At 41.0% G+C, this 20,032-nt stretch overlaps 1 protein-coding gene across 1 annotated transcript in view; it reads right to left on the minus strand.

The window, feature by feature from the left end:
- The window catches only part of spata17 (spermatogenesis associated 17), a 37,559-nt gene extending 21,133 nt beyond the window's left edge, over window positions 1-16,426 (minus strand). The window contains exons 1-7 of the mRNA XM_061067632.1: window positions 16,387-16,426; window positions 13,686-13,755; window positions 13,249-13,338; window positions 11,986-12,067; window positions 10,479-10,529; window positions 7,627-7,730; window positions 1,435-1,558 (exon numbers count right to left, since the gene is read on the minus strand). Coding sequence (XP_060923615.1) covers window positions 1,435-1,558; window positions 7,627-7,730; window positions 10,479-10,529; window positions 11,986-12,067; window positions 13,249-13,338; window positions 13,686-13,755; window positions 16,387-16,426 — 561 coding nt within the window. The remainder of the gene's footprint in view (window positions 1-1,434; window positions 1,559-7,626; window positions 7,731-10,478; window positions 10,530-11,985; window positions 12,068-13,248; window positions 13,339-13,685; window positions 13,756-16,386) is intronic.
- Window positions 16,427-20,032: the final 3,606 nt, after the last annotated feature.

Raw genomic sequence — 20,032 nt, forward strand, 5'->3', positions numbered from 1 at the left:
TGTGTGGGCTTGGGTTCGAGAAGTGAGGAAGGATGAACTGTGTGGGAGAGCCATCTATTCACTGCTGACAAGGTCAAAGCTACGAAGGGAAAGAGTCCCCTGCCATATGCAGAGAAAGAGAAAGAGAGAGAGAGAGAGATATACAGGGAGAACGAGATGGACAGAGGGCGGGGCGAACAGACAAACTTTTCTACTTTCTTTCTTTATTCTCTTGTTTCACTAATTACCCAAAATAGTTCATATGCGAAATGATACAAACTGATCCAATCCAAAGCATCTGCAGAGTCAAACATGACACAACCAATGCAAACTCTGCTGCACTCCAGCGTACACTATTTTTATATTTGGCCATTTTAAAGTTGTGAGTCTGTGAGCATCACAGAAGAACATAGGATGCTCGCAGGAAGAAAAGTATTGAGGCAGATGATGACGAAGCTGTTTGCATAGGTATGTAGGAGAGAGAGAGAGAGAGAGAGAGAGAGAGAGAGAGAGAGAGAGAGAGAGAGAGAGAGAGAGAGAGAGAAAGTGAGAGGAGTGTTGGTGCTGAATCAACAGTGACCAGTGTGCTTTGTCTTCATTATGATCCCAGTAGGGAGTCACAGAGATGTGTGGATGCCACACACACACACACACACACACACAAACACACACACACACAAGCACACACACAGACGCACACACACACACACACACTTACCTGTGCCAGGGGAATCACTGAAATATCCACTCAGCACATCAGAAGAGCCATGAAGACACACACTTACTCAGACAAAACTACAGCCAGTTTGTGAAGCAACTCCCTAGTTGTACCTCATTACCTGTTTAAGACGCTGCATGTTTAGCTGCGCATGTGCATCCATGTGCACCTACGTATTGCCATGTCTACATGACTGCCCTTGTACAAAGTTTAGTGAGTCTGTGATGTTGCCTGAGTTCTCGAGATCAAACGTTTTAACCGACCACCGTGACACCAGATAATGACAAATTTGCTGTAAGTGTGTATCTGACATGATCTCTCATTCACCGTTGAAATTCAATATTGCTCTTACGGATAATGAAGTGGATATTATTTTGTAACATGAATAACTGCTAATGAATACTCTACATGAGCCATAACTATACAATTACTGTTCAGTTTGGAAAAATTATTAGTAAAATCATGATAGGTTTAAAGCAGTGGTGGGGAACATCCAGCCTCAAAGCTACATCCGGTCCACAAGACTAATGGATAAAAATGTATAAAGCAACTCAGGAATATGTAAGGAAGCAAATTGCATTCACTTGAGAAAAAAGACAATCCAGAATGACTTTTCTTCAGGAAAAAATTACTTGTTAATTCAGAAAAACAGACTTCTTTAGGGGGGGGGGGGGGCGTACCACGACGTTCCACCACTTGAGTTTTGCCTCTTGTCAGATATTTGTGTGAGAACCAACCTGCGCTGTACTGAGGAGGTGATGTAACCGGTGCGCTTGGTAAACCCTGTCTGTTTGCTCTTTTACGACCTGCAGACAATCTCTCTCTCTCTTCTGAAGTTCCTCAAGTTCATCCAGGTCCCTCCTACAGGCAAAACACACAATTACAAATATGCAATTTAATTTCCAAAATGTCCATGATCAAAGTAAAATATAAATAAAATAAATACAAACTGTACAGCACAAAAAAGATGAATAAGTAACAATAATAAATAATTACACTTACACATTGTTTTATAGTAAAATAAACTAAATGTTTGCTAAATAACAATTATTGATTGAATACTGCACCTAAATAAAATTTGAACTCTACATCACTTGCTATAAGAATATGAGACTAAACTTTTAGATAAAAGGTTTTCAAATAAGTCAAAGTAATATGCGATATCACTAAAAATACTGCATATATTAGCCTACATCTTAAAACTGTATACTATAATGAGAGACAGGTGCACAATGTAAACTTAAGGTGTGTTTGAGCATGTGTGAGAGTGTATTTAAAACACACTTTTAATCATAGATTTGTTAATTCCCTTGAGATCCCTTAGAATGAATAAATAACTATCTCACAGTTACAGAGACACTGGTGCGGACATGAAAAGACAGAGAAGCTGTGGGAGAAAAACAAGGCAATGAGACTGCAGGGATGAAAAAAAGCTAAATGAGAGTGCGAGAGGCTGTAAGTGGGAGGATGATGGATATATTTCATCACAGCAGCCAGGACAGGTCTGTCTGTGACATCTGTTAAGCGAATCTGGCTAAATGGGATGCATTAAAAGCCCATACACAGCAATTTCATTCGGCAATCACACAGCCTTATTGTTGCAGGGGGGTAATAACTTAAAAAGGGAAGTGGAAACAATTACTAAAACACACATGCCATGGTAATGTAAAAACACACACACACTCACACACACACACACACACACACACACACACAAAACAACGAGTAAAACCAATATAATTCAACAAGAGCAGTTCCAATAAGAGTTTAGTCAAAGCTCATCAACAATCCTTAGTCCTTTTTCCTTTTTCTTTACTCTCCCTTTTCTTTGCCCAACTTCTCTTTTCAATTAAAAACCTCAAATCACAAATCTGAATGTACCCCGTGTGTCTGTAATGTGAGGTTAACACATTCTGCAGCTACTGACATTTATAAAGAAATCACAACACCCTTGTCATTGCCTTTGCATTCCCATTCCTTCCTCAGCACCAGATTAAATTCCAAAATAAATTAAATATGCAGAGCGCTGTGTGTGCAAGTGTGTGCATGCGCATATCTGTGTGTGTGTGTGTGGTGTGAGAATGAGAGCAGGTCTATAAATGTGCCTCTGTGTGTGTGTGTAATATAAAGCACAGTTATTATAGATGTGGGACTGTACTGTATATCTCTGTGTCTATGTGTGTATATATAGAGGTTCCTTGGCCCCTATTTGGTTAACTTTAAGTTTTGGCTTATTGTGCAACATTCAGGTTCACAAACCATTTGGTGCCTACGTATATTAAAATATAAATTAAGTGTGTTTATTTTTGTTGGTTCATGCATTCAAACTGTTTCAAAACAGGCAGTTTTCAGAGGTCACAACCATTTTGTATATGTATGTAGTGTTAAAGTGAGATTACATCAGTGTGTATGTTCATGTATGTGTATCAATGTCCATGCATCATGTGCACACACCTCTACTTGTATGTGTGTCTGTGTGTGTGTGTGCATGTCTGGCTGAATGGCTGACCTTTGCTTCCCTGCCCCCAGCCCCAGTGTTATTAATTGCTGTGTAGTGGACAAAAGCCAAACAGATTTGTAACGGCTGAAGGCACCTCGATCTGTGTCGACCCAACCAGCCGCCACAACATACAACCCTCATTAGCCCTCTTCTGCACGCCGCAAGTGCTCTCTGCTTGTGTGTATGTGTGTGTGTGTTTGACTGAGTGAAAAAAAGACGACAGAAAGAAAGAAAGAAAGAAAGAAAGAAAGAAAGAAAGAAAGAAAGAAAGAAAGAAAGAAAGAAAGAAAGAAAGAAAGGGGACCAAAAAAATGTGAGAAACAAAACATTTCAATTTGCTTTTAAAGATTTGAATTGTGAGTTGGACGCACTTCAGACAACTGTGATTCTTCAAGTCAAACTTTAGACTCAGGGTTAGGGTTAGGTTAGGTAATGTTATCTCCTGCCTTCCGAGTATTAGTCAAATTATAGCAAATTAATAGGGTAAAGTCTCTGTGTCTCGAAATCCATTTGTTTAAAAAAATGTTTATGCTTATTTCCGATCCATTGTTAGTTAGCCTAGATTAACTGGGAAGGATGAATTGGTTTGTTTACCAAATTGCACAAATGACGCTGTCACCCTGAACATCCTGCAAAATGCTGTTCAAAAATCGGGCAGTTCAATTAAGCTGAAAAAAATAATAAAATACTTAATGTATTGAGCATTCAAATCTGATTTAACAAAACCGTTCTTAGGTACAGCCGAACTGTAATCCATAACTTTCGCAAGTTTACTTTCAATTACACACTGAGAATGTGGACATTATTCTGAAAGACTTCATTGCTTTAAATTCTAATAAAGTCCTGATATAATGCAGTGCGAGCAGACTACAGATTTCGTTGGATGGCTGTTGAACTGTTGGACAAGCTAATCAAGCTCACTTGAACTACTCTCAAATAACTGAAATCCTAACTGACTTTTTAACCCCGGACTGTTAACTTATTAAAATGGCTAATACAGTAAAGCTACGTTTCTCACATCTTCCTCAATTATTTACCCCCTGGTTCACAGCGGGGGGTCAAGGGCTGATGGGATATCAGAAAGTGAGGCATTGTGGGACAGCAGGCCAAACCTGCGGTCGTCCGGTCCAGCACCGGAGCAGCTAATTGGCCAGGTTCTAAATATTTAATGGAGACTTGACCTGATTGGCTGTTTTAATTGCTCCAATTAAATGATTCAATAGCTGGCAAAGAGGGGGAAGTCAGCCAGTCAATTTAGACAGTGACCAGCTCAATGTATTGAGCCTTCAACACCCTCATGACACACAGTTTCCATTTAAGTGACTTACTGATTGATTAACTAATTCACTAAAGTAGTAAAACAAGTGCCACTAAAAAGGTGGAAGCAAACAACCAATCCAGTGTTGAAATGATGCCCAAATTATGTTTCTAATATTCTGAAAGAAAGATTTTCAATTTCATACATCTTCTATACTTTTCTTCACTGTTTCACTCTCAAAAGTAATTTCCTAAAGAGGCAGAGAGAGCACAGCACCCAGATTATACTTCAACACACACACAAGCACACGCGCGCACACACACACTGACACACACACACACACACACACTGAATATACAAATCCAATCAGACTGAAGGAGTGAACTTGTCTCCACCCAAACTGGATCAGAAAGACAGAGCAGCAAAAAGAAAGACTGACGCATAGAAGCGGAGAGTGATCGCAGGGCAGCCATACAGGCAGGCCCGCGCTCTCTCCACCATAGCAGCTCTCCTTTCATGAATGTCCTTGAGAGGAACACAAGAGAGGGAGGAACGAAGAGACAGGAAAAAAAAGTAGAGAAAGAAAGAGAGACAGCGTAGCAAGAGAAGAGAGGAATGAAAAGAAAAGGAAAAAAACACCACCGCTGCTCAGCCTAGTAACACCACGTCTATAAATTCTCCCCGAGCTTCCCTTTTTCCCGCTCTCTTTAGGATAAGTTAAAAGATTTTGTCATGTCGTTGCGACATCACAGGAAGAATTATTTATCTGATTATGGCAGTAATAATTACCCAGCTGTTTATTGCAGATAGAGGAATAATTCATGCAGTCAACAGTCCGTGTTGGTGGCGGCGGCGATGACACCAGCACATTTAGTAAATATGCAAAGCCGACTCGCTCCTCTTTCCTAATTGCCCCCCGCGTCCCACTGAATGCCCTTATTAAAGCCCAGGAACTTTAAGTGTCTCCCTGACAAAGTGATAAATTGTTGGGGTATCAAGGAAAACTGTGGCAGAGTGGGGACTGCGCCGGGGTCCTGACTTCATTAGGCTATGCAGAAGGAGAGAAAGGATGGATGAGGATGGACACTGAGACACGGTGAACCGGTGGCGGAGAGGGAGAAAAAGGTATAGAGCAAAACGGATGGAGGAGGACATGAAGAGAGATTGAAGGAGAGAGGTGAGGTGAGGGCAGGGGATAGAAGGAAAGGGTGGTGTAAGTAGCACATATTAGCTGGATGCTGTACCTAATGAAATGACACAGATGGTTTTGTGCGGGGGAGATCTGACACAAGGGAGAAAGAGAGACAGAGAGTCACAGACAGAGAGAGAGCGAGCCAGATAGAGAGAGTGAGAGAGGTTCGGCAGTCTATGTATTACTCCTATATCATTACCATGCACAGCCGATCAGCCCGCACTAAATGGGAACCATTAGTCCAACTTTGAATAATTTATGCAGCGGGTCGGACGGACAGAGAGACAGAGCGACAGAGGGAGGCAGCATGCTGCTGGATTAAAAAGTGGGCCTTCGCTGGGTGAGTGATCAGGCAGCGTGCGATCTAAGGGCTTAGCGGCTAACACAGAGAGGATATTTTAAATAAATACCAGCACAGCGTTAATTGATCGTGACCCCAGCCGCACTAAATAAACATGTCATTAACTAGAGAAGTGAAGTGACCTCCACACCCCAAACCGCTGTGGAGGAGGGGCGGTGAGCATGTGTGTGTAGGTACATATATATATGTATAAATATATGAAGAGACTGCAGGTCTCAGACAATTCATTGTCAAATTATACAACAAAAGCGGTAAAATTATATTCTGTCCTAAACTTGAATTTGTTTGCATAATTCTTTACTCCAACATTGGTCTAATCTAGTTCATCGCTGCTCTTTGTATTTAGCTGTTCTAGAAATATAGCATGTAGAAAAGGTGGAAAGAGATGTGGATGACATTATAGAAATATACATTATTATTTGCCTGGACATGTTATTGTTAAGGGCTGCAATATTTTTGCTGATCTTCAAAACTTAGCTGAGATGTAAAATAATATTTTTAAATACCAATTTACAGCTTTATGTTCTTGTTTTTATAAAATGTGAATCCATTGGTTTAAAAACACATAATCCACAAAATATTTTCTCTGACAACTGTAAAAGCTTTGTAATGAGTCCTTTCATTAAGAAATTGTACTACCTTTATGTCTTTCATCAGTGATCTCATGGTTTGCGTCTTTCATCAGTGGTATCATTTCTAAATACTTGTGTGTGTTTGTTTTTGTGTGACATAAAACTGAGGTGGCAACACTTAATGGACTTAAACAGCCTACCCCCCCACCAACCTCTAAAAGGGGCAAGGAGTGTGGAGGAAAGGTGGAAGGCTTGTGGGGGAATGAGGGAGAAGTCAGTGATCCAAGGAGCACTTTAACAAATTTACATTTAATTTTAGCAGAGGCCTAAAGATATTTTCTGGTAAAATATATTAGGAACATAAAAAATGTGACTATTAGATAAACGTGATAGGTTTTTTTTTTGTCAAAAATAAAAGATGGCGTATCTCTAGTAGTAAGCCCTGGAGCACAGGGTGTTTTATTAATGCACGAGCTGTGGTTCAAATCAGAGGCTAATTTTTAATTTCTTCACATCGTTCACTTCTCTCTCTCTTCGCCCCGAGCGCTTTAGAGGACTTCTCTCTCTCTCTTCATTCCACTCTACCACTATGTGTCTCAGTCTCTTTCATTCCTTTACTCTCCCCCTGTCCCCATTCTCTCCTTCTTAGGTAACACTATGGAAGTGCAGATGTTACCTACACCTCTGTCCCTCACACACCCACACACTCTTTAAGGTTACGGGCACACAAGTACACCTTTTAGCCAATTGCCTATACACTAATCAGGTCAATCCTGACTGACATGTACCGGCTGACTCCCTTCCAGTTCATATAGTAGACGATGGGTAACGCTGTATATTTTAAATAAACACATGAAGGGTAAATGATATTAAACAAAGTGAGACAGAGACAATATGAAAAATGTGAGATGAGAAATGGAAAAAAGAGAAGTAGTGAAGCATTTTGATTTAACTTGTACAAAATCCCTTTTAAAAATTCAATACAACCACAAGTGAACTGTCTGCTCTTTCATATAAAGAAGCATTTGGGTTGTTTGTATTTTTACCTGACAAGTTCATTTTTTCTGGAGAGTCCTTCCAGATATCTCCTGCGTGCATAGAAGTTGTGGACATATTTCCTCACAAAGTATCCTCTCCATCTCCGCTGGATCTGTGAGGAATTAAAGCATGACAGGGTTATAACTATAAACTTCATTATTTATTAATTTCAAAGAAATCCATTATTTCACATTGCAATCATTCCAGTGACTAACATGAAACACAAACATGAACTTAAGTTAAATTCAAAATCAAAGTAATATGTCATGGGGATGTTGCATTCTACCTTTTTGTGATTTTTATCTCTCTCCTCTTACACAGAAAGAATCATAAAACTTTTTGAACCATGCAAACACATGCAGGCACTTTTTGTTTTTCCCTCTGGAGCGATGGAGGGACAGTCCAAGGTGGAACAGACAGCTGTCACAGCCTCATACATTTAACTGTATGAGCTCACATTGATTGTGGAGGCTGCAGATTAGCTAGTACACACACCCAGACACACCAGTGGACCTTTTTAAAGCAAGGGGGCGGATGTCCTTCAGACTAATTAGGAGATTAAAACAATGGCAGGTAAAATAATAATCACACAATGAGAAGAGGGATGAGGAGAGAAGAGAGGGAGAGGAGGATGGCGTAAAAAACAACAAAGAGCAAAATGAGAATTAGCATTGATCTGCCAGTCAATAGATAATTTTAAATAAAGTAATTGCCGCCTCCTGAGTTCTTGCTGACCTTTGTTGACTAGTGAAATCAATGCTGTTGAATCTAATACAAATCCAGGGTACGCTATGTAAACACTGGTTTCTATTACGGCCCTAATACATTATCCTCTGTTACCGTGCCGTGATAAAGACAACAGGAGCGGAGAGAAAAAAAAGAATAGAAACAAAATTGATTCAAGACAAGTGTCATGAGGGGGATCTGAGATGATTGTTTCTCCCTTTGCGTCCCACTTTCTCTTTATTTACGCATTAAATATTTCTTGATCACAGATGTCCTTCATTTACTTTTGCACAGGCCCTTCCTCTCCCTTTCTATATAATTAATTTTGATACACATGAACAAAGACTATAGACTCAGACTTTTTAGAGTCAGACCTTGCAACGGGTAGCTCACACAGTAACAGAATTTAGCAGGATATATGAGAAATCATTAGAGCTGTATTTTACTTTACCGTTTTATTACAGTATTTGTAAAGCCTATAGAACAGAGAAAAAATGCACAAACAACAGTGAAAATTGTTATGGGGACCAAAACCTGTATTTTGTGCCACTGCAAAGCACTGAGCCACTTTGCAATTCAATTCACATACATTTCATTTTCTATAAAAATTCCTGTAGGAAACTGTGGTTATATCTGTATGGGTAATAAAGACCTCTAACTTCAGAAGCTTCCACTTTTCTCTCCATGGTAATATCACCTTTCATGCTGTGACTTAAAACAGCTGGGTCAAACATCACTCTTGGATGCATGTGTCTTCTATAATTTGACACAACAAAAGGGTGGTCAGCTTTATTTGTTTGGATTTATATTAAGTGTAAAACCTGGAGCCTTAAAAAATCCAGAGTTTTCCACCGATGTGGAAATATGACCAACCGGACAGGGACACACTGTCTTCAATAAACACTAGTGGATTTTTTTGATGGCCTATAAAACCCTTTAATGGTTTAGGCAGAATGAAACTGTTTAGCAAAAGAGTGGGCTATAAGGAATTGTAAAATTATAAGGTTTCTTTGCAATATCCGTTTGTAAAAATGCCAAAGAATCATTCACAGCCATGGTGCTGTAATTTATGAGTTGTAGCAGCTGAGTGGGGTAAAGGGAACATTTGATGACCATGACCACTGATAAGAAAAATATTTTTTTTATTATTTGATTTGATTTGTAATGGGCTTCTTACCAAGCACCGTGTGTTACAAAAAAGAATGATCAAGGTAATTTATAAAAAGTGAACACTGTTGTTACTACACAGGATCAACTAAGTGTAATTTAGCATTATCAGAATTAGTTTCTTTTGTGTTTTATTGCTGATTTTAATTATGTTGCGAATGAAACTGGTCAGGGATATCAACATTAACAACATAAAAACTCTGTAAACCTGCATGTGTTGGGATGTGGAGCCTCAGTGCCTGATCCTTTGTTTCCTCTGTGTTTCCCACTGCCCTTGAGTGTGTGGTCTGTCCCCATTTTGTTCTTAGTTGTGGCCCGAGTGTGTCGTATGTTTTCCTTCTGGGTGTGGCCATCAATCCACCGGTTTGCCGCCACCTCACATGCGTACCTGTGATGCGTCCAGCAGCAAAGGCCACCACTCTTTATCTCTATCTCAAACAGGCTCATTCAACAAGATTCTGCCAGATCCTTCAGCCAACTACTGTCTTGTTTGGAGTGTGTTTTGTTTGTTGCCTCAACCTCATGTCTTACACTTGACTGCTGTACCTGAGGATCCCCTTCTCCTGCCTGCTCAGTCACACCCAGCTGTCTCATCAGAACACGGGATCAGTTTATTACTACCTGCGCCGTAACAGGAAGCCTGAAGCTGTGCTCGCCTGCCTGCTCTGACTGACTGACTGCAGAACGCCACTTGAACTGGTCAAATTGCAAATTTGCAAGTCGCATAATAAAGCGTTTAACCTCGCTCCTGTCTCTGCTTTTGTCTTGACTCCAATTAAAAGCCTTTGAAAAATAATAACAGTATGTAAGATTAAAGTATTTATATATTTAAAAATTTAGCAATGAAACTGTGTGATGAAGGGCTGATATTCATGGGGCCAACCGTTCCCAGCACACACAGAGACACAGAGAGTCCCCCCACCACGACACTCCATTTGCTAAAACAAGACACTGTGGTGATATTTACCCTGACCGCCATCTCCTCGTAGAAATTCATCTTCATGATAAAATATGCCGCCTGTGAACACAAAGGAAAAGATGGCATTACACCTTGTCTCCCAGCCCTCTGATCTGTCCACAGCAGGCGTCAAAGATAAAGAGCTCTTTATACATAATACATCGCACAGAGGCATCACATATAGGGCCAATGAAAGGGGGGGAGGCAGAAAAGGAGAGCAAGAGAGACAAGAGGAGCGGGGAAAAGTCAGGAGAACGGAGAGAAAGAGGGGGAGAGAGAGAGCAGGGAAAGAGAGAGAGTGGTTAGTGGGACTCCATATCAAGGGGAGGACGGTACTCTCTTAATACACCAACGCAGACAAGGGCCAAGAAAATCTATGCTAGTCAAGCAGCGAGCTAATGGAGATGTATGACGGCCAAACGCTCTCCTCTGGATTTCATAATCAATGACAGCGCTGCCAGAAGAGACTAACAAAAGGGCCAGAGAATATTCAGCAGCGCGCCCGACAAGCCGCCGCACACCAAACGTTCCGGGCCGACCACTGGGGGCACATTTCAGGAGCAAACCGGAGAGTCAGCCATAAAAGGGACTCCTATCGCAACATGTCTTTTCTAATAACGACAGGGAGAGGGGGGAAGAGAGGAAGGCGAAGGGAGACAAAGACTTGAAAGGAGGCTGTAAATTCAGCTTGATGTTTGGAGATGAGGCTTTGTGCATGTCGTATTACACATGATAGGGTCCGCAAGAGCGAGGGAGGGAGAAAAAAAGACAGACAGAGAGAGAGAGAGAGAGAAAGAGGGAGAGAGAGAGAGGAGGGGTTGAAACTGAATCTCTCAGGGCTAATTCAAAATAGTGCACTGTGGCAATTTTGAGTGATTCAAATTAGCGCTCGTCTGTTTCCAAATGAGACCAAACAGCCTCTTTTTAGCCCATATGTGTGTTGTGACACATCCTTCATCCTTTATTTCAGGCCCCCACCCCCCCAACCACCACTTCCAATTCTTGAACGCCTCCCAAACAGTGGCTGGCAGTTATGCTTTAACAAACAGTCCATTTACAGGCATGATAAATAGCTTGTTGTGATACGTCTACAAAACTCAATCCAGGGGAAAATTATACATGAGAGCACTGGGTATTGGATCCGGTATCAACAATCTGTTCAATTAAGAAGCAGTTGGAGGCAATATGCAAAAAAAAAAAAAAAAAAATGTGGCCTTGTTTTACTAAAGCACACACACAAACATACACATGCATTACACGCACAAACTCTCCCACTCTTTCCTGCCCTCTTTCTTTCCCACTATTTTTTCTATATGCATCCTAGCAGTTGCCATATAGATGGAATTCCTTATCATATTGCATCATATTTCCTAAGTGCTAATTTCCCAATGTGTAATGAGTGAATTACATTTTCTTAAGGTCAGACGCAGGGACTTAGGAATACAGCAATTGAATTCTAATGCATGCTATCATAACATAATCAATATATCTATAGCCGTTCCAGGCTGTGGCTTACCTTCACCATTTGTCTGAAACGTGCCCTTGCTGTGAAGCCCCACCACATCTTCTGGATAATGATTGCTTTCTTGTGCAGATGGCTGTAATAAAGTCATATTGGGGAGATGATTGGATGGTTATTTTTCTGTCGTTTAAATGGAGCAAAACACTGAAGAAAGTTATTTAGAAGCACATGGATGTAAATTTAACTGTGTGTTTCTTATTTTATAATTTGGGAGTTAATGCTAAGAAACTGAGAAAAACCTAAAAAGCAAGCAAATGAGAACCTGCTCAAATTCAAAAACTAAAAGAACTGAATTCCTCTTTATAATGAGATATACAGTAATTAATTAAATCAAAATATAACCAAAAGATTACTGCAGCTGTAAAAAAAAATTAAAAAGTGATCTCTTTACAAGGGAGGAAACAATGGAGAAAAGAGAGATTTTCTATATACAATGAAAAGCTTGTAAAGGACTTCAATTAAAAGGTCAGGGAAACATTATGCTTACAAACACACAAAGACACACTATCTCTCTCTCTCTCACACACACACACACACACACACACAGATTCCTGATCCGTCAGGCTTTTCGATCATGTCCGATGAGCCTTTCACCCCGTTTAGTGGGTTGTGCGAATTTGTATTCATCCTCAAACATACTCTAAATGCAAGTCCACTGCGATTCCCTGCCTCCAGTGAGGCCATCAATTTCCAAAAGGCCATTTATATGCCCAGGAAATCAATGCTTATAGTAGGTATAGCACAACCCTGGAGTTGCACTTAGGCAGCTAAAATTGTTGCTAATTATCCACTTAACGCATTGATCAATTAACTAAAGTAATCTGAATTAACCTACTGTCTGGAAGTTTGTCTGTTGACCCTGCAGAATGGTGCCGGGGTCACAGCATAGGAACGGGCGCGGAGATAGAGACATTTATTTCTCTCTGTGTGTGTGTGAAAGGAGCACAGAGTGCAAGCGACACTTATTCCTCCAGGCCATTTGCAAAGCTCTTCAAGTGGGATAATTATGGGAGTGAGCAAGTATCAGGGGTTCCCTTAAAATGAACTCTTTAAGTCCGGGCCAGAATTTGGTCCAACTCCCAGAGGAAAAAGCAAACATTAAACTGGTATATGTAACTGGTATATTAAGGCTTGTATTCTTTTTTAGAAATCTAGCCAGAGGCCCACAGTACCAAAGTCTCATTAGGCTAATACACCCCCCCCCCCCCCCCCCCCCCCACCCCCCCCGACCCCCCCACCCCCCCATACATCTTGTACCTGACATACGCCTGCACCTTACAGGCTCGGAACCAGCTCTGGATCCTGGTGGCCGCTTGGTTCTCCCTCTGCCTGTTCCCCTCCGCTTGGCTGAAACACACCAGACACAACAATAAAACGGTGTGTATTATATTAGAGTTCGTGGATATCCCATAATATTAACACAAGCATCTGCCAACAGTTACACGTAGCTTGGCTCCCAAGTAGAGTTAGTGCTACAGTTAAGTTACATTGTGAATTAATTATAATATACAACAATATCATATAACACACAGCGAGCAGGGTTGTGCAACGGAGAGCAGCAGAGCTCACGTTCACATGCCCTATGACAGGTAACCTGACGTGAACCTGACGCACGTCTGACACGTCGGGTAACGTGATGGTTCGAATCCGCTAAAATGTTCTATCCCCGCTGTGCTAACCCATGAGTCACCTGCCTTATTCCACAGAACAAGTCCTGCTGGAACTCCTTAACTTCACTCTTTGTTTTCAGCAGCTGCGCCATGTCTTCACAGTAAGAGCATGCTCAGGTCGTGGCAGCGGCAGCTCGTAGAGACACTTCCGGTGGCCACAGAACCTGCCTCTGATGCCACACTGTTTAAGTTAAGGGAAGTTGCCTTTGATGCCACGCTGTTTAACGGGAGCTGCCTATGTTGCCACACTGTTTGGAAGAGTTCGGTAAAGTTGAGAAAGAAGAAATGACAAAGATATTCAATAACTTCACACTAATATTGTGTATTCTCACAAAAATCACACATCCGGCGTCTCCTGTCGGCTATATTACAATACTTAGTTTGGGAAAATGTGATTTTGTAAAATTTTGGGACATTTTAATTGTGAAAAATATGCACTAATTTGACCCCTATACAGATATTCTCAGCAAAATCATGTAACAGTAATATCACTTAATTTTAAATGAAGTTCATTAACACAATTGTGAAGCAGTATGAGGACGCAATACTTAAGAGGGAAAAAAATAACGTCTTTAACTTGTTCTCCTTGATCTTTAGGGAAACTTAGTCATTAGGTGCTGACTGGTCAACTTCTTCATGGAGACTGGACTTCTTTACCTTTGACAAAAATACAGCTGTGGCAACTGACAGCTGCCTCAGATCTTGGCAAATGCCTTTACAAATCTGTGGCAGTTTCTGTTGCCACCGGAAGTGCCTCTACGAGCTGCCGCTGACACGATGAGAGCTTCTCTTTGTTGTCAGTCGTGAGTTTACCTGTTGTCTTGGCAACACTGCCAAGCGACGCAAGAACTTTATTTACACCAAAACAATGACAATGGCTTATTCACTCTACTTTGTCATCGATGCCATCATAGATATGTCGAACTATTTAACTTGCATGTTAAATTCCTAAAAAATTGTATCTTGAGGTTTTAGAAAACTTAAAACAACCATCATGCAGTTGAGAAATTAGCCCTAGATTTGTTAATGTCGTCTTTTTTCACCAATAACATTTAGTCTACAAGCCTTTGATGTTGATCCTCCACCAGTTAGTTTTCTGTAAATTATTTAACACATTTCATCTGTTTGATGGTAAACAAATTTCATGAAAAATTGTTGTTTTTCCTCTTGATCTTCAATATTAGGAATGAGAAAAATAGGAATAATGACAATAAGTCGACTTTAAAAATGCACAAAATAAAACTGTAGTCGTTTTTAAATGTTAAAATACTGGGTGAGCATATCTTATAACTATATAATTGTACAAAAAGGCCTTTATTTCATTTATCATGATGAATCACAAACAGTAAACACAAAAATTAATTGATAACAAAAAAGGTTTTATTTTTTTATTTTGACCTTAGATTCTTCCTCCATCACTGCACACAGCCGGCACTGAGGCAGGAATACACTGGTAATCGTAAAATGATAGAAGGAAAAAATACCCCAGAACACTTAAAAAAAGGCCTGCATTCTGGATGCAGATTGTGGATCTGGGTATTGATCTGCCAGCTGCCTTCACTCGTTCCGTCCATCCCTCCATCTATTTCCCCCCTTTACCTGACGTTATCGCCCTTCATCATACAGTTATCAGTTTATTTCTCCCCACTCTTCCTTCCCCATTTCCCCCTCATCTAAACTACTCCTCTACTCCTCGTCAGCCATATTCACCTGTCAAAATGATCGCCTCACCAGGGTGTGTGTGTGTGTGTGTGTGTGTGTGTGTGTGTGTGTGTGTGTGTGTGTGAGTGTCTGTTGCAAGAAAATATATCTGTCTGGCCAATGGGCAGAGGAAAAGTCTCTCTGCATTATAGATTGCTCCCTCGAGACAGAAAAACGAAAAGTGAATGAGTGTTTCCCTGTAAGTGTGTGTCTGTCTCCGTGCTCTTTCATGTCTGGATGCAGGTTTGCCTGCTCCTCTGTAAGCCTGTGTGTTTGTAGAAAATCTTATTTTGTCTTTCTCTGAGGCCAATTTGCCGTCTGAGGGCCACCACAGTGGTGAGGAGCGGCAGGCAGACGTCCTCCGTAGAGTTATGGCTGGAGGGGTGAACCCGTGGTGGCTCGGCCCATCCATCGAGGGCCAGCAGGAGAGAGGCCACCCTGGTAATTACCGGAGAAATGTTGTTGTGACAGGCGTGTGTGTGAGTGAGAGATAGAGAGAGACGGAGAGATTCTTAGGGAAGTGTTGTTTTTGACAAGACAGTATAAGGACGGCTGGAAGCCATTCGTCCTGCCACAACACTGATTAGGTGTCACCAGGTGTGTGTCTGTGCGAGAACAACAGAGAACAGCGAGTGAGAGCACTTTATAAAAAGACACGCTGTTTACACTCTGTCTAATGACCCACTTCTAGACCCAGCCCGCCCATCAACTTCTCCACATCCCTCCACACTTGTACACTCCTTCATCAAGTCACGTCTTCTGATACCTTCTTCTTCTGTCACTCTACTTTTCCCTCTCCTTTTTCCCCATCCCCTCCTCAATCAAAACATTTTTGCTGCTCAGTGAGGCAGTGATTCCTTAACTGAGATTATTCATGTAAACCTCTCTCTCTCTCTCTCTCTGTCTCTCTCTCTCTCTCTCTCTCTCTCTCTCTCTCTCTCTCTCTCTCTCTCTCTCTCTCTCGCTCTCGTTCCATCTCTCCATACGGGGCATGTCATTTAACATGCTTCCAGTCACCTCTCACAGTCAGGAAGCTCATCCAACCAGTCATTCTCAATGCCCATTGTTCCTAAATGAGGGCCATATGCGCTGTGGCCAGCACTGGTCATAAAGACACACACGCGCTCACTCCCACACACACACACACACACACGCACACACACACGGATACACATGCCAGTGCCAATGGTGATACCAGTGTGTGGGCGTTCGTGTGTGTGGATCGCTCTGTGTCTGTGTATAAATCATTATTGTGTGTGTCAGTGTATGAGTGATTAGATGTTAGTGTCTGTGTATGTGAGCCTGTGTGTGTGTGTGTGTGTGTGTGTGTGTGTGTGTGTGTGTGTGTGTGTGTGTGTGTGTGTGTGTGTGTGTGTGTGTGTGTGTGTGTGTGTGTGTGTGTGTGTGTGTGTGTGTGTGTGTGTGTGTGTGTGTGTGTGTGTGTGTGTGTGTGTGTGTGTGTGTGATCCTACAGCCACAGTGGGGTGCGGTGGATGGAATGTGTGTTTCTCGGCAGGGCCAGTTCGGCCATTATTATTAAACATCTGTCCGCAGCACATTAATTCCCCCACTCTGACGCATCCCTCTTTGCCCAGGGATCACTTAATTGAAATCCATAATGACTCTTTCTTCTCTTCTCTCCCACACTGAGCAAAGTGAAGCAGCAAAAAAGGAGGTTTGTACCAGCTATTGTCAAATAATTTTCTCACCTATTGTTGTGCCATTTAACAGCCTGATACACTACACATTATGAAACACACACAGTATTTCGATTTAGTAGAAAATTAATTAAATATATGTGGTTGTGTATTTGGTGGCATCTTTCACTAATAAACCGTAAATATGTTTAATTCGGTCCTTTCGATAACTGAAGAAACTAAGTAGAAAAAAAAATAAGCAAAGCATTGTGAAGGACATAGTTGACAGGTTATATTATACATTTTGTATAAGAATCTATTAGATTAAAGGTGAGCAAAAAACTACATATTCATCTTTTATACTTATGTCTCTCTGTTCATCTGCAAATAAAAAATCCAAATCAAATAAAACCCAAACATTTTGGCCTGTCTTCTCATTCTCATCTAATTCCATAATTTTACTGTCAATATGCCCAAATAAGGCCAGTTTAAATGTTTTCATTTTTTAAAAGAATATATACAAATATCAATTGAGAAGAAATCTTAAATGCAGAAAGCATTTTTCTCTGTTTTTTCACAAAATCTATAAAAGAGCAGCTCCTGAAAGCTCACAGTCAAATATGTCTCACCACATTATATATATATATACAAAATACCTTAATTATTATTTTAAACTTAACAACGGGAACAAATGCAAAAGCTGGTTGCACCTTCTGTGTTTCTCTAAATTGGGTTTAGTGTTTGCTGAAACTATTTCAACTTATTGTTACTGAATTACTTTAAGATACATGCATTTGTTTTTGGAGACATTTCCAATTCCCCCTGCACATTAAAACTCGTTAAATCGGAGCTGATGTCATCTGTGTGGGACAAAAACGTTAGAGAGAATATGGATAGAACCAGAATGAGAGGCTCACCTAGAGCTCGGAAAGGCCTGAGGGTTTAGTCCCGGCCATCTCTTATTTCTCCTCTCCATCCCATCCCCTCCCTTCCTCATTCCCCACCCTAATATCCTACTAATGGATAAAAACTATGATTGTGCCAGTAGAGGAGAAATATCATACCTTTATTAGCTCACCTTTACCCACAGAGAGAGAGCGAGAGAGAGAGAGAGAGAGAGAGAGAGAGAGAGAGAGAGAGAGAGAGAGAGAGAGAGAGAGAGAGAGAGAAATAATGAATTGAGCATTGTGTAAAATAGTTTAATGCAGGGGTGGTTCATCATTATTTGTGGCGGATTGCGTGCAGACAGGGGTGATCCATTAGTGTGTTCGTTTCCATCTGTGTATGTGTGTCTCAGTGTGTGTGTGTGTCTCAGTGTGTGTGTGTGTGTGTGTGTGTGTGTGTGTGTGTGTGTGTATGTGTGTGTGTGTGTGTGTATGTATGTGTGTGTGTCTGTGTGTCTGTGTGTGTGCGCGTGTGTGTGTGTCCCACCCAGAAGGACATTCGCTGCTGCCGGCCCCACTGTCACAATGAGAGATTCATCACCACACACACACACACACAAGTATACGCGCACACACACTGACACAAACACGCAGGCTACAGTACACATGTGGCATCATTGTTCCATCATTACTCTTCTCATTCTTCCTCTCAACAATTTGTCATTTGTTGTCTGTGTTGACACACACACAGACCCACACAGATCCATCCGTAGCAACGTGATTTCTGTGTAGAGGGTCAAAACGAGAATTACCAAAATAAATTGGATTTGAAAAAAATCTAATTGTTGTGATGTGAAAATAGGGATCATTAACAGATGAAATTACATCATCTCCAGTATCGCACACCATCTCACAAATTGTGTGACCATGAAACACTGCGACCTGCAAACCCCCTGAGTTATTTTTCAGTTTTTTGCACAGTATACTCTCAAAAGTATCCAAAATCCGTCCTGAAATACAAAATGCATTTAAGAGAATTTCAAGGATGGTGTTAAAGTTTGCTTCGTAACACGAGTGACTGTGCAGTTAGCATCAGTACTGAATGATAGTAAATAAGACTCTCTCTCTGTCAATATTTCCTCTGAAGAGTTCATGTTTTCTGCCCCGTCCGTTTGTTTGTTTGTTAGCAAGATTACACAAAAACAACTGAACAGATTTCCACCCAACTTGGTGGAAGAATGCTGAATGGGTCAGAAGAGAAACCAAAACATTTCGGGGTGAATCCAGACAGGAATTTGTTTTCACTTTCTGTAATTTTTTATATTCTCTACACAAAGGAGGGACAAGAGAAGAACATAATAGCAACCAAGAAGGAGAAGAGAAGAATAAGGGTCGATATTTCTTGTAGTATGATCGCCACATCATATGTCCATTCCTTCACCCCACACATCCACACCAGCGATCACGTTCTCCTTTCAAAATAAAATCCTCAGTAGTTTAATGGAATGTAGATTTTTTTTCCTCCATGGACTCAATATTGCAGGGGGAAAATAAATCATCCAGAGCATACTCTGATCATGGCAGGGAGTAGGCATGCATCTGAGGATTTCCCATCTTCTCTCTCTCTGTAGCACTTCACCACTTACACTTCAGTTGTTCTTTTCATCTACCCCACACCCATCTGCTAATACGTTCATCTCTTGCTCTCTTGTTCTGATTCCTGTCTATCTTTTCTGAGCTCTGTCTGGTTTGCATTGCACACCAGCTTTATCTTTGTCTTCCTAGGCTTTTCAATGTTTGCCACCATCTCTTTCTCTGTTTCTTTGAACCCAAAACCTCGGTGTCTTTGTTTCTAGTGGGTCTGTCCTCCTGTGGAAAACATCTACAAAGATCATGTGTGCAGCCTATCATATAGTCACAATTTTATTTTTAGGGCTACCTCTAGCAACCACAGTAATTATGAAGGGAGCTCTATCATGCGACTGAATATCAAGACATTGAATAAGGGGAAGGGCTGATGAAACGCAGGAATTTCACCTATGGTCGTTTCCCATGTTAAACCAACAATCAGCATTGTTCCTTTTACCCATGAAAAAAATATTTTCCTGCTTGATGTAATAAAACCAGATCAAATGTGACTGTGAGATAA

This window comes from Limanda limanda, chromosome 3 (assembly GCF_963576545.1).
Source record: "Limanda limanda chromosome 3, fLimLim1.1, whole genome shotgun sequence".
Classification (NCBI taxonomy): domain Eukaryota; kingdom Metazoa; phylum Chordata; class Actinopteri; order Pleuronectiformes; family Pleuronectidae; genus Limanda; species Limanda limanda.